Source organism: Thamnophis elegans, chromosome 3 (genome assembly GCF_009769535.1).
Source record: "Thamnophis elegans isolate rThaEle1 chromosome 3, rThaEle1.pri, whole genome shotgun sequence".
Lineage (NCBI taxonomy): Eukaryota > Metazoa > Chordata > Lepidosauria > Squamata > Colubridae > Thamnophis > Thamnophis elegans.
In genome coordinates, this window is record NC_045543.1 from 84,982,021 (window position 1) to 84,996,825 (window position 14,805).

Below are 14,805 nucleotides of genomic sequence, written 5' to 3' on the forward strand. Positions count from 1 at the left end.
ACGGCCCTGCCCGCTGCCAACCACAGTTGTTAGAGCCGCGATTTGGCGGCGGAGAGTGTTGGGCATTAGTCCCTTGTCCATGCCCATTTGCAAGAAGTCCAATACCTGTGATGGGGATGTCTTGATCGGGTCAGCGCCGGCTTTCCGACACCATCTGCAGAAGGCCTGCCAAATGGCCTCGTAGATGCGAATTGTGGACGGGCGTCTCGCTGCCTGGATTGTGTCGATGACTTTGTCAGAAAAGTGTTATTGAGTCAAGATAGCCCGTTCATGTGCCACTCGGCTAACCGTAACAGTTGGGGGTTCAGCTGAATGAGAGCCCCCTGGGGAGGTGTAGCTGATCGTCCAGGATTCTCCAGAGGTGTGAGATGGACAGATGGACAAGGTCAGCATACCAAGGGCGACGCGAACACATCGGTGCGATCAGGAGAACGATGCTGGGGAGGCCAGTGCCGCCACTGGGGGATCTACTGTAGGGAATTGGAGAATTCTGTCCAGTTCCGGTGTAGAAGACTAGAGCTTCCTGTTACCATTACTGGGTGGAGGGACAGCTGTTGGTTGCATCCATTGTTGTGGGACAACGTCCATAAACAGTTTAGGACAGGGTATAGTGTCCCGTTCCTGTACCTGTTCTGCAAATAGGCATTCTGTGGAATCTAGGCCCACTGCAGTGCTAGCCTGGGTAATGGTGCTTCCCATGTTGTTCGTAGCCTTGGCCTTAAATAAAAGTGATTTAAATAAGGTAGGCCGAAATAATCCCGAAAAGGCAAGCCTGTCCTGTGCAAGGCCCTCGTCGTCTGAGAGCTCCTGGTCTACCACTTCATCCTCCTCACCCAGCACTGAACCTTCGCTAAATACTGAGGGTAGCGGTGATGGGGGTTCAGCTATGGAAGCAGGTATATCCCTAGACAAGGCTGAACCCCGAGGGCACTGGGTTCTACGTTGCAGTTCAGCATCCACACCTTGTAAGGTGGCTGCAGATATCATATCAGAAAGTTCAGGAGGAAGACTGAAAGCCTCAGGTCTGCAGCCGTGGGAGTAAGCGTAGCCGAGGGGCTTGGATGTGTGAGCACTGGTGCTGGGCTAGTCTCAGAAGGACTAGGGGGGGGTTGTGATCCCAATCCTTCCTCTGCAGTAGGCACCCCTTGGGAAATAGGGAGGTCAGGAGACCAGTCCTGGATTCCCGCCAGGGGAAAAGAAGGGCTTGGGGAAGGGCCTTCAGGAAGCAAGGTTGGTGGTGGCCTACTGATGGGCCCAGGTGCCTTGGATGATGACTTGCCCTTGTCCTTGCATTTTGTGGCCCTATTAGGAGCCGCGAAGGACGTGCGAGACCTGTGGCTGGTGGCCCTGCCCACCCTAGCGCTGGCCTCAGCGATATCAGAATGCAGCGGGGAAGAATTAGAATTCCCAGCGCTGGGACCGGAGATAGAATGATTCACCATTATGCAAGTATAAGGGAGAGTTGAAAAGCTCAAGCTCACAACTTGATATCAGTGCTAAGTGCTGATCGAATAGATGCGAAGGCTGATCCGATCACTGTGAGGCAGAGACAACCATGTGCACTACCGGATTGGTGGCGAATAGACCTCTGATGGCCAGATAACGGTCGCTATGACGTCAACAGTTTAGGCGCGGAGTACAAACCGCGCTCCTTTCGTTCACTTTTGGTGCAAAAAATGGCACCTAAAATGCCCACCGCCGATAGCAATTTCAGTGCGAGATTAAAATATGCAGCAAAATAGCCACCCCCTTGTTGGAGCGCCTCTGCGACTCCTGACAGTATGGCAGCGAAGACAAGCCACAGTGGAAACGGCGTAATAGCGGCAGAATGACTGTCTTATTTGTCTGCGCAGATAGCACAGACAAATAAGCACACGGCTGCGTTCTCTTTTGCCGAAAAAACCTCCCGACCACGAAAGTCACAAGGATATCTTGCTGAAGCCGCGAGAGCCTTGCTAAGCCTCAAAAGGGACTTGCCGAGGCTGTAGATCAAGGAGCCGTCATTCAGCGCAGCTGCTGCCCGGCCATACAATGCCCTGTGCTCTCAGCTGCCTCCGCAAATATTCAAGCAAAAGGTGAGGAATCCAAACTAATAATAAGAAGTTATCTTTGTCTATTATCCTAGAGATAAAATCTCTTTAGGCTGGACTGAGTTAAAAAACTGAACTACACCAGTCAGAGGAGGCGTGGTCAACAATTACGTAACTCAGTCTCTAGGCTAATGGATTCCCCAAGCAGCGTATAGGAGGAAAAAATGCTTCCCATTAAAAGAATTTTCTTGAAATAGCTTGCACTTAAAATAATATACTGTAAAACATATCTGTACAACTTTATTATCTTTATTTTCGTATCTTAGCTAATATTTTTGTGGCTATATTGCTGACTGCTATTCCCTCCTCCCTTCAGAATTCAGTATCTTTTACTTTAAGAACTCCCACCCATCTCGAGTGTCTTCCCAATGACTTTTTCCTGGCATAGAATACTTTTTATCATTGTTTTAAGTTTATTAAAACGGGCCTTCTTGAAGTTCCATGTATACAGTATATTTGACTACAGCCAGCCTCACCTCTGATTACAATCAAGAATCCCAATATTACGTGGAATCTCTCCCTTACATCCACATTACTTTTACTTTAACCAGTAAGTCTACCCTATTGGTTAAGGTCAATTCCAGGCTAGCTGGTTCACTTTTTCTCCCCTTAAAAATGATGCAATTGCATGGGGGGAAAAACACATACTAATACTTTATTTCCCAACTGATGTCAGGATAATTAAGATCTCCCAACTATTTCATCACTATTTGAAAAATTTGCAATTTGCAAATAATCCACATCTTTGTCTTTGTTGGGTCATACATCAATGTAAAATGAAAGTGAACATTTTCAAATCCCTCTCATAATGACATTTTTTAAAGAGAAAGACATTTCTTAAAGAGAAAAAAATGTAAAAGCCCAAAGCTTACTGTCATACTTACAGACTAATTGCTATTACTTTAGTACAGTGGTGTCCAACTCAAGACCTGTGGGTTGGATCTGCTTAGACCGCGGGGTGCTTAGATCTGGTTCATGGGGAAACAACAAAGGACCAGCCCGTGGTGAATCTGCCAGCAAATACAGATCTCGGGAGGGCTTTGCGCAGCCGTCCCAGGCTTCATTTTCAGCCGCTACAGCTTCCTGCAGTCCTCTGCCAGTGAAAACGAAGCTCGGGGGCCCAGCATGTGCTTCCCACAAACTGTTTTCACTGGCAGAGGGCTGTCATGACTGAACAGGGCCCAGGAGCCCATTTTCACTGGCAGAGCTGTCGTGCCACACAGGCGCCGACACGAATGATGTCATGCTGGACATACCCACCCTTACCATACCCACCTCCCCGCCAGGTCAATCATAAGCCTAATGTAGACCTCAATGAAATCAAGTTTGACACCCCTGCTTTAGTATGTTAATTTAATTAGCATATAGAAAAAGACTTGGCTTACACACAAAGATTTAATGCATGTTTCTGAATGCTACATTATTTGAAAATTTTTGACAATAATAATTGCTTTTGAATAGAATGGCTGTGTTTGCAAATTGTGCTAAATGAAAAAGTCCAGCTGGAACTGAATAGGAAAATTAATGAAGGAATAACTCTCATAAAGATGACAATTCTAATTTTTTTAGAATTTTCTTTTTGTGAAAAAAAGTATATTCAACAAGGATTTTTAGATTTCATGACTATTATAAGCTTCAAAGATGTTTCCTTTAAATGGCTTTAAAACAACTTTACATGGTGTATTCTAATGTTTGATTTTATCTCTTTTGCTTTTTTAAAATAGTAGTTCTTTTAAATTATCAAGTGATTAATACTAAGACCCACAATTGAAGCAAGGGATTGAAATTGTTGCTAGGCAGAATACAGGGAAATGGCTGATCCCTACACAATTGAAAATTAAACAGATATTCCTTAGGAAATTACATTTTTAGTCCCTAAAAAATTTAATGCTGTCTCTGTTTCTTGAAGGACTAATTGGAAGCCACCTTCCCCAGAAACAACCCTCCCCAACTCTTTCATACAGGTTCAGAGAAAAGTGAAATCTTGGTTAGAAACCGTTCAGGTGGTTCTCAAGTTAAGAAAGCAATTATGACTGGGATTAAGCAATGTGGTGGTAAAGTATGTCATGTAACTGCATTGTTTAGAGACAATAAGCTAGGCAGTCTTAGGTCCACACAAGGTCAGGAAAGCCTAGGATCAGTCCAAGTGGCTCCAAGTGCAGGGAGGCCGTGGGTTAATGCAAGCAAAGAAAGAATGAGGGAGGGCGTGGTACAGTGTGCAGGGAGGGGGGTGGGATTTACCACAGCCACTTGCAACCTTCCCTGCTGGCTTTCCCAATGATTTTGCTTGTGGAAAGCTGGTAAGGAAGATCACAAATGGCAACAACATGATTGCAGGATAATACAACAACTGTAACTTCAAGGATCAGTTGCAACTTTGAACAGCTGTTGCACATGTGTTTACTAAACAAGGATTACCTGTATTCACTAAGCAAAGAACACTTCAAATTATGTTATTATGTGAAACTAAACCATGATTGGGTTAATGAGATGGAGTCACATGTTACGCTACACACAAATGAAAGAAAGTGACATGCAAACTATGGTTAATAGAAACTTGTTTAGCTGCAGAGCTCATGAGAAGGAATGAAGTTGCAACAGCCTACTATGAATTATTACACCAGGTTTTCTTAATTCAAAGCAGATCCCAATTTTGATAAGTAGCTCAACAGAACCTGCATTAACAGGTTCAACTTCACTTATTTCTGTTATTATTCCTCAAAATAAACTTCTACTCCATCACAATCCCCAGAGTATATAATTACAAAGCATGCACCCAGTTGTTTCAATAGAAAATGTTTTCTGTTTTGCTTAACGATAGAATAAATTGATCAGGCAAGTTTTCATTTTAAAATGGGAGTTATTTAGGAAAAAATGCCATCAGATTTTACATGAAAGACTGTGCAATGTAAAATTAAAGCAATTGCAGATTAATTTAATTCAGAACTAACTAAAAAGATTATGTTGCACACAAGTGTTTTCTTTAGATGTCTGTGAATAAAATTTGGATACAATTAGTTTATCCCAAGGCTAGAAAGATTAAACAAAAATAAAAGCAAAATTATAGAGCATATATAAATTGTTTTCAAAACAAACAAGGGCTTCTATCCAGATTGCCTTATTTTTCCCCTAATTGAAAGTTTGCTTTTATAGCACTCTCTTGCTTGCTGATTTGTGGACTTTGTTCTTTACTTAAAGTTGCCAGAATCTAGGCTCCATTCAATTAGGGGGCATTACAATTACTTTGGTTTTAAACACCACATCTTTTTTAATGTTCAAAATGAGAGACAGCAGAGTTTGTACTTTAATTAAAGGAGAATACATTTCAATACAATGTGAATCTAGTATGTCTCTAGAGTGGTTTCCAAAAATGACACAGTGTCTATATGCTGTAGATGCTGCACCTTTAAATAATTAAGTTAATGTAAAGCAGCTGAGGGGAGAATTCATTTGCTTACTTGTATCCAGCTGTTGGCCTTCAATTCCAGAGGGCTCTGTGGTTCACCACTGTACAGACAACATAAGCAGCACATCAGAATCTTCTGGCATTCATCTGTGGATACCAATCCAAATAAGGATATTTTTTTATAAAAAAAATCAAAGCAGGACAAGAAGAATCTTTTGCTCATGTTAATAAACAAAAACAAAAAACCAAGGACATAGTAAATCTTTAGTTATTTTTCTTCTATTCCATTCTTTCTAAGTCATTCCATTCAACACATATAGACTGTTTCATTCTTCCTTCTCTTAATATAAAACATATTTTAATGTATTTGGAGATGGGCTTAATTGATTGTCTTGCTGATTCAATATGAACCTAGTTAATTGTGACAAACTTAAATCTTATCAGTTTCAATCTAAATAACTTGTTCTGAATCAAGCCAACTTGTTTTTTTGCAACTTATTTTATTGATAAAACTATAAACATGTATTTATATACATAGAACAATAGTTTTATGACATTAAATTCAATTTTTTGCATTGTTTTATTTTTCTAACATAAAAACTAACCCTGAATATCTTTTCCTCATAATTGCTTCCTCTCACCACTACTGACTGTTTTATCACTCCCCCAATAGAGTGAAATTAAGAGCAGCCATTTACTCATCCATTTTCCCTGCTACTGATAGCAATGAAAGAAAAGCCAATATGACAAAAGTACTCAAAGGTTGGTGTACTGAAACCTTTAATTACAACTGTTCTGTTAATAAGGAATTCCTATCAAGTAGTCCAAATTTAAGCATTCAAAACTTGCCACACTATAAATGAACTATAAAACTGAATGTTAAAAATCTATTAAGTTTTAATAACCATTTAAACCAGGGGTGGGTTTCTCGCCCCGTTCCAACCGGTTCGGTTGGAACGGGGCCGGCGGTGTCCTTGTGCACGCGCGCAGCGCACGCATGCGTACTAGCATCTGTGCAATGCTCCAGCTGCTCCTGGAGGATCGCGCAGGCGCTGTATGCGTCCTGCGCATGCGTGGAAGCGCAGAACTTGTCAAAACCGGGCAAGGAACGCGGGCAGGCGGGTGGGCCCTTCGCCGTTCCCGGAAGTTACTTACTTCCAGGTTCGCTGACCAACCGGTTTGCGGGGACTGCCGCGAACCAGTTGAAACCCACCCCTGATTTAAACCCTAAGACAATTTTGCGGTATTAGGTACTACTTGCTTATAAATGGTATTATATGTGAAAGGATTTTGATATAGCCAGTGTAAACAGTTAGCAATCCTGCTTGTTTATGTGTTTACTTCATTATTATATTACCAACTACAGAAGGTGACCTACAAATTACAAGAAGTCCTCAAGTTATGATCATTTGTTCAGTGATTGTTTAAAATTATAATGGTCCTGAAAGAATGATACTTACTCCCGGTCCCTGAAATTATAGCCAATGCAGCCCTCTTGTAATCACATGATCAAAATATGGGTGCTTGGCAGCTTACCCACAGGACTGCAGGGGTGCTTCACCTCCCCTACCTGCCTATTTCCTCTTCATCTTTGCCCTTATAGCTTCCCGCACCCCATAGTTTCTGCTGCCCTGCGTTTGTGTGCCCGACTGACTTTTACCATCTTCTTGCTCACACTGCAGACCAAGCATGCCCAGCCTTGTTCTCCGCCAAGGCCGCTTTGCACAGCCTCGCAAAGGACCTAGTCAGGCACACATTGTTTAGCTATGCAAATTCCAATCCCAATTGCCATCATAACTCAAGGAGCACCTGTATATAAATCCATAAAATATAGTGTTACTGCTCTTATAAAACTTTGGATTCTATAAACATTCCTTAACATCCATTTTAAAACTCTGTGAAAGGATTTTGTCTTCATGGCCCTTTGACAAATTGTCTGGGGTAGTGAATGATGCCATTTGAATCTATGGGAATGAGAGTATTTCCATAATATAGCATTCCATAATGTAGTGCAATACAGCATTTCATGAGAAGCAGCATGTTCTGGCTCTTCTGTTCTCATTTGGAAGTGATGCTCTAAACTAATATGGCTGAATATACCAGGTAAATCACTTCTACCTAAAAATGCTTCTCCTACAAAGACACTGAATCCTGCAATTCCAGAGATGTGTCCCAGCCTATTCAGACAGTAAGAATTACTGCATGGGGGAACCCACTAAAATGGTAAAATCCAAGAGACCTGAAGATTCTGAAATGAACTCTCAAAATCTTACTTTGAGGATTAAATTTTGTCTTGAAGATTTTCTGCCATTTTTATTTTGGAATTCTGGAGATGAATCTACAGATGCTTGCTGGAAACTGGCTCTATAATGCTAATCTCCATCTTTAATATTATTGAATTCTCAGGTTGAACAAATTTTACAGATTAATGTTTAGTAATGTCTAACTGTGTGTTTTCCCTCTTTTAATTTTATTACAAAGTATTAATTGATGTGATTTTTAAAATTATTTTGGGCAACTGTTGCTTTCATTATAAAACCTTTGTCTGTAATGTTGATGCTAGCCAGTATGTATAGTTATGCTAGATGGACCACTGTCTGATGCTTATATTGAAAGTATAATTGTAATCAACACTGCCTTAATTATCAATTATCTTAACAAAACAAATTATGAACACTCACCATAACCAATGACAAAAGGATTCCAACAAAGTCTTCCTAATAACTGACCAATTAATGGAAATTTTTGGACTGCAGTTGTCGAGTTCTGAAATTAAAGAGAATGCTTAGTCTTGAAATTAATGGGTGCCAAAACATGTTGGCTATCCACAATGTTAGGGAATGGGAAAATGGAAATTAAGACCAGAGCATCTTCTGAACAAGTGCTGCCTAAATGTACAGATAGTCCTCGAGATACAACAGTAATGAAGTCTGCTCATTAGTCACATGTCACAATGGCTGAAGTGAAGCATCTCATTTAGCAATCCCCCCATCCCTGCTCTCCCCAATAAATTGCTAAACAAACAGGCAGATCATTAGGTGGAACACGGAGGGGGGGGAGGGTAGTCCTTGGAGGCCTTGCCAGCCCTAGTCCTCCCCCACGCACTCTGCTTCCTGCCACCTTGGGTCTCCACAGGCCTTTTCCCACTCCCACTGGGTAACCCCAAATCTTAGGCCTGATTCCCAAACCACCATACCAAATACCCTCTTGCTCACTTACAACTCACACTTAGAGCTGTGTACAAGCAATCACAAATGTTCACACTACTGCCTTACATACTATAGTCACTATATCACTAGCCTCAATTGTTCTTAGAGAGATACAACTGAAAAATAGAAATCAAGGCAGCAAAAAGAAAATATTGAAATTGTAAATTGAGGTTTAAACTATTTTCCACTCAATCCAACTTTTTGTGGATCAACACAAGGCTTTTATAGAAGTTCTAATTATTAATTATTTACTTATTTTATATATTAAATTTAGAAACAGCCTATCTCCTTCACAAAGAGGAAAAAAAATGAAAAAACCCCATAAAAATATACTAAGAAAACTATTTTTGTTGGTTTCTCTTAACTTACAAGATGAAAGTGAATAATAAATAAAAACAAATTACTGAAAATGTCTTATTGCTTAAATCAGTCTATATCAGTGGTGGGTTCCGGACAGTACAGCCCAGTATGGGTGTACCAGTGGTAGGTGGGAGCAGCGGCCACCGTACCAGAATGGTCGCTCGTTTGGCCCACCCACCCGTCCGCGTTCCTTACAGCTTTTTGATGAAAATGGGCCAATAGTGCACGCGCGCAGAGTGTGAGGTTTCTGCGCTACCTCAGCTGAGCAGCTAAGTGTTGCTGGGTGGTGGCATGCAGCGCACGTGCCTGACGAGGACATCTGCCCCGTCACAGTGTACCGGTTGCGACGGGAACCGGAACCCACTACTGTTCTATATATTATATGAAGGACTGAGTCCCAACCACAGTACAAAGAAATCTTAATATTTCAATTACTACTTGCTACATTTAATATGAGTTGCAACCTGAAATTTAACAGATACTATACCTACAAAATCTAAAGAAAAATTAACTAAATGGAAAGAAGCTTTGCTATAAAAGTAAAACATGATGCAGTTAATAAACATTTTTATACAATCAGGCATTTTCATTTTTTTCTTTTTTGTAGCTTTAATGACTAATATTAAAATAGATTTTAAAATGATAGTAAACCAATCTGCAAGTAACAGCAAAGATAATCACTTCTCTCGACAATAAATTCTTCAAATTTGATCCACATTTGGAACAACCGCTAGACATTGTGGAGTCATATACAAAGAAGGTCCATTTGAAGCCAAGTTTCATAAGTAATTCACTACAATTAAAAAATTTAAAGGGAAAAAATTATGTCCTCAGAAACATAGGCAACTGCTAACAAAAGAAAGATTTCAGTAGCTAATCTGCCATTTATTATTTTATCAAAAATGCTTTCCTGACTAATTATACTAATTTTATAGGCTACTTGCCATTATCAACAAAATATATTTTAGTGCACACAAAATATAACAATACACTAATTATTTGCAATTTATCTTTCACAAATTATTATGACCTAATAATAGAGGAGCAAAATAGCAGAAGCAAACTAGGTATTTGCCTGGGATCACACAACAGAGATCTGAAAACATTTTGCAAACAATAACAATAAAATTAATAGAGCAGCAGACTCCATGATTTAAGAGATCACTTATAATTTTAAGATTATAAATTAAAGATCTGTACCTAATGAAATATATGGCATGAGAATGAGAACTAAATACTTGTTTACTTTAAAGTATTTTAAAAAGCTTGCTGCATTGAATAGGAAATCTCATGTGAGAATATAACCAATAAAAAAGAAAAGGTTCATTTCATAATAAATCAGGAGCACAGGAAACACATTCCTGTTTGCATTACCTATGGCTGTTTCCCCAATTTGCTTCTATGATCTAGCAATACATTAGGTCAGTACTACAAGGCTCTCTGCTACTGTTAGCTTTTTATCTTGTCAAAATGTGGGGTGCAGAATGTTTCTGTAACAGTCTTCAAAACAGTTCATTCTTTCAGTTAATTCACTTACCATATGTTTCAAAGCTCCATAAATCTGCAGGAGAAATTCCTGTAATTCAGGCAAGTGAAGGCAGACATCTTGCTGAGATTCTAAAGTGGTGATCTGATCCCACTCAAGAGTCTTGTTCAGCCAAAACTCAATGCTGGAGTTAGAGACTCCACTATCTTCAACCATCCTGTCACCTTAAGGGGGGGAGGGGGAGGGAGAAACAAATGAAAAAAGCCTTTCTCTTAGCAACTATTAATCACTCTTATTACATTATGTGATGCTGAATTAAAATTTTGTGCAGTTTTTATGAGGTGCATTACAATAAAATGGAATGGCTTTGTCTATCAAAAGTAAGAAGTGGGGAATAAAAGGCAATCCATATATCAAACTGCACCACTTTACTGGCACTTGTCCTTTTGTTTTTGTTTACAAAATAATATTTTGTGACAAGGATAGAAAATCAGAATAGATATCAATGATTACAGAAACATGCACTAGCATGCAAAACCCATAACCAGCAAGAAACAAATGCAGTCAGAATTCAACTTTTAAACTAAGGACATCCTTGAGCTGCAATATTTCATCCAGAAACCACATGTTTGGAACAAGAGAAATACTGTTAATTCTCAGCATATACAAATCCAGAGGCTTTTAAATTTAAAAAAATCATAAATGTCCATGTAATATGAATATTCAAATATTCTGTATAACTATGTCAGCATCAGAATTTAATCATAAACCAAGTACAATTCTTGCAGAGAAGGAGTAACTCCTTCCTTCCCTACGTCCCTCCCTTCCCACTCCCTCCAATGAAATATAGTCCAAGATCCCACCCTACTCTTTAACCAGTTCAACTGGACATTTTACACAAAGGTTGTGTAATAATTCCAAGAATTACCATTTGGTGCATTTCATACTCAAGGTTTTTAAAGATTGGCAAAACAAGACTTTTCATAAATACCTTTCATAGCTTCTTCCACCCTTAAGTCTTTTTTCCCACTTCACTTGTGCCTCCCAATCTACTTCATGGTAGTTTCTCTGTTTACAAAGTAATAAAATTGTACAATAAAATTGTAAAAAGGCTTTTACAATTAATGAAATCTTGGTACTACAGACACATGAAAATTTATTAGCAAATCCCTTTTTCCATTTCATTTGAATTATCTAATATACTTCCCAACAGGCCAAGAAAAACAGTAATTTCACCCATACTACCTCAAACATCAGTCTATCCCTTCCCAAGATGCTAGCAAAGATTTTTTGTACTATCAAAACTAAGTGAAACCAAGGAAGGAAATGAGAACATTTTGGGTAGGGTATGTTTAGGCAGAACAGTTTAAAACTGAAATGGCATCAATATGCATTTAACTTTGGTGGCATTTAAGAATGGAAGGCATCTGGGCTACTAAGGAACTTTAAGACCAGTTCCTTAATACACACTTCAATGCACAAAAATAACTCACATGCTTTGAGTAACTGAGAAAAGGAAACATTTTAGAAGGTCATTTGTTATTTTAAAGAATGGGAATTAAGAAGTAAAAATTCCAAGCTGTATACAGAGTCTGCTGTCATACCATGTAGCACCTTGGGACCCAACTTTTACTAAAATTTTGCATATTTTACACAAAGCCAATCTGGACAATCTATTCCCTTAATGAAAGCATTTCGAGGAAGTAAGAAGACTAAACTGATATCTCAAAAAGGATTCTTTTAAAAGGAAATACAATACAATACAATAGCAGAGTTGGAAGGGACCTTGGAGGTCTTCTAGTCCAACCCCCTGCCTAGGCAGGAAACCCTATACCGTATTTTTTATTTTTGGTATTTATTAATATTTGTATGCCGCCCTTTTCCCTGGGGGGACTCAGAGCGGCTCACAGTTCAAGGGGAGGGAAGGACAAACCAAGTTACATATAGGACAATACATCGTTAAAAGCACAACATTCATACTATTCGGGTAGGGTAAAGGTCTTTAGCCCCAGGCCTGTCGGGACAGCCAGGTTTTAAGGGCAATGCGGAAGGTCTGGAGGGTGGTGAGGGTACGAATCTCCACGGGGAGTTCGTTCCACAGGGTCGGAGCTGCCACAGAGAAGGCTCTCATCCGCGTGGTTGCCAGTCGACATTGACTGGCTGATGGGACTCGGAGGAGGCCTAATCTGTGGGATCTAATTGGTCGAGTGGAGGTAATTGGCAGTAGGCGGTCTCTCAAGTACCCAGATCCAATACCATGAAGGGCTTTGTAGGTGACAACTAGCACCTTGAAGTGTACCCGGAGATCAACAGGTAGCCAGTGCAGGTCGCGGAGGATAGGTGTTACGTGGGTGAAACGAGGTGCACCCACAATCGCTCGCGCGGCCGCATTCTGGACTAGCTGAAGTCGCCGAATACTCTTCAAGGGCAGCCCCATGTAGAGCACATTGCAGTACTCCAGCCTAGAGGTCACCAGGGCACGAGTGACTGTTGTGAGAGCCTCCCGGTTCAGGTAGGGACGCAACTGGTGCACCAGGCGAACCTGGGCAAATGCCCCCCTGGTCACAGCTGACAAATGGTGTTCGAAAGTCAGCTGTGGGTCCAGGAGGACTCCCAAGTTGCGGACCCTGTCTGAGGGGCGTAGTATTTGACCCCCCAGCCTGAGAGATGGAACACTTGGCCAATTAGTGGGAGGGAAGCACAGCAGCCACTCGGTCTTATCCGGATTGAGCACAAGCTTGTTAACCCCCATCCAGTCTCTTACAGCCTCAAGGCCCTGGCTCATCACGTCCATCGCTTCATTGAGTTGGCACAGGGCGGACAGATACAACTGAGTATCGTCCGCATACTGGTGGTATTTTATCCCGTGCCGTCGAATGATCTCGCCCAGCGGTTTCATGTAGATATTAAAAAGTAGGGGGGAGAGGACCGAGCCCTGCAGCACCCCATATGTTAGGGGCCTAGGGGTCGATCTCTGCCCTCCGACTAACACCGACTGCGACCTGTCCGAGAGGTAAGAGGAGAACCACCGTAAAACGGTGCCTCCCACCCCCACCTCCCGCAGTCGCCGCAGAAGGATACCATGGTCGATGGTATCGAAAGCCGCCGAGAGGTCCAGGAGTACCAGGATGGAGGCATGGCCTCCATCCCTGGCTCTCCAGAGATCATCGGTCAATGCGACCAAAGCGGTTTCTGTGCTGTAGCCAGGCCTGAAGCCAGACTGGAATGGATCAAGATAACTAGCTTCCTCCAAGGACCGCTGGAGCTGAAAGGCCACCACCTTCTCAACAACCTTCCCCACAAAGGGGAGGTTGGAGACTGGACGATAGTTGTTTAAAACGGCTGGATCCAAAGATGGTTTCTTCAGGAGGGGTCTCACCACCGCCGCCTTAAGAGCGGGGGGAAAGACCCCCTCCCGAAGGGAGGCGGTAACAACCGCCTGGATCCAGCTCCGTGTCACCTCCCTGCTGTTAACAACCAGCCAGGAGGGGCACGGGTCCAGCACGCATGTGGAGGCACCTACAGCTCTCATGGCCGTTTCAGACAAATGACTATCCAACATCTTCTTAAAGACTTCCAGTGTTAGGGCATTCACAACTTCTGGAGGCAAGCTGTTTCACTGATTAATTGTTCTGTCAGGAAATTTCTCCTCAGTTCTAAGTTGCTTCTCTCCTTGATTAGTTTCCACCCATTGCTTCTTGTTCTACCCTCAGGTGCCTTGGAGAATAGTTTGACTCCCTCTTCTTTGTGGCAACCCCTGAGATATTGGAAGGCTATCATGTCTCCCCTAGTCCTTCTTTCTATTAAACAAGACATACCCAGTTCCTGCAACTGTTCTTCATGTTTTAGTCTCCAGTCCCCTAATCATCTTTGTTGCTCTTCTCTGCACTCTTTCTAGAGTCTCCACATATTTTCTACATCGTGGTGACCAAAACTGAATGCAGTATTCCAAGTGTGGCCTTACCAAGGCATTATAAAGTGGTATTAACACTTCACATGATCTTGATTCTATCCCTCTGTTTATGCAGCCTAGAACTGTGTTGGCTTTTTTGGCAGCTGCTGCACACTGCTGGCTCATATTTAAATGGTTGTCCACTAGGAGTCCAAGATCCCTTTCAGTTACTACTGTTGAGCAAGGACCTGTGCATTTCATTTTTCTTGCCTAAATGTAGAACCTTACTCTTTTCACCATTGAATTTCATTTTATTAGATGGTTCAAGTTTGTCAAGATCCTTCTGTATCTTTGACCTATCT

The 14,805-nt window shown here is 41.4% G+C and overlaps 1 protein-coding gene across 2 annotated transcripts in view; it reads right to left on the reverse strand.

The window, feature by feature from the left end:
- The window catches only part of FANCC (FA complementation group C), a 61,696-nt gene that overhangs the window by 36,911 nt on the left and 9,980 nt on the right, over positions 1-14,805 (reverse strand). Inside the window, exons 2-5 of one of the 2 annotated variants that reach the window (XM_032214489.1) lie at positions 11,543-11,619; positions 10,603-10,775; positions 8,178-8,262; positions 5,549-5,643 (exon numbers count right to left, since the gene is read on the reverse strand). In XM_032214489.1, the coding sequence (XP_032070380.1) occupies positions 5,549-5,643; positions 8,178-8,262; positions 10,603-10,775; positions 11,543-11,549 (360 nt within the window). In that variant the 5' untranslated portion in view covers positions 11,550-11,619. The remainder of the gene's footprint in view (positions 1-5,548; positions 5,644-8,177; positions 8,263-10,602; positions 10,776-11,542; positions 11,620-14,805) is intronic. The other variant, XM_032214490.1, reaches the window with a different exon arrangement.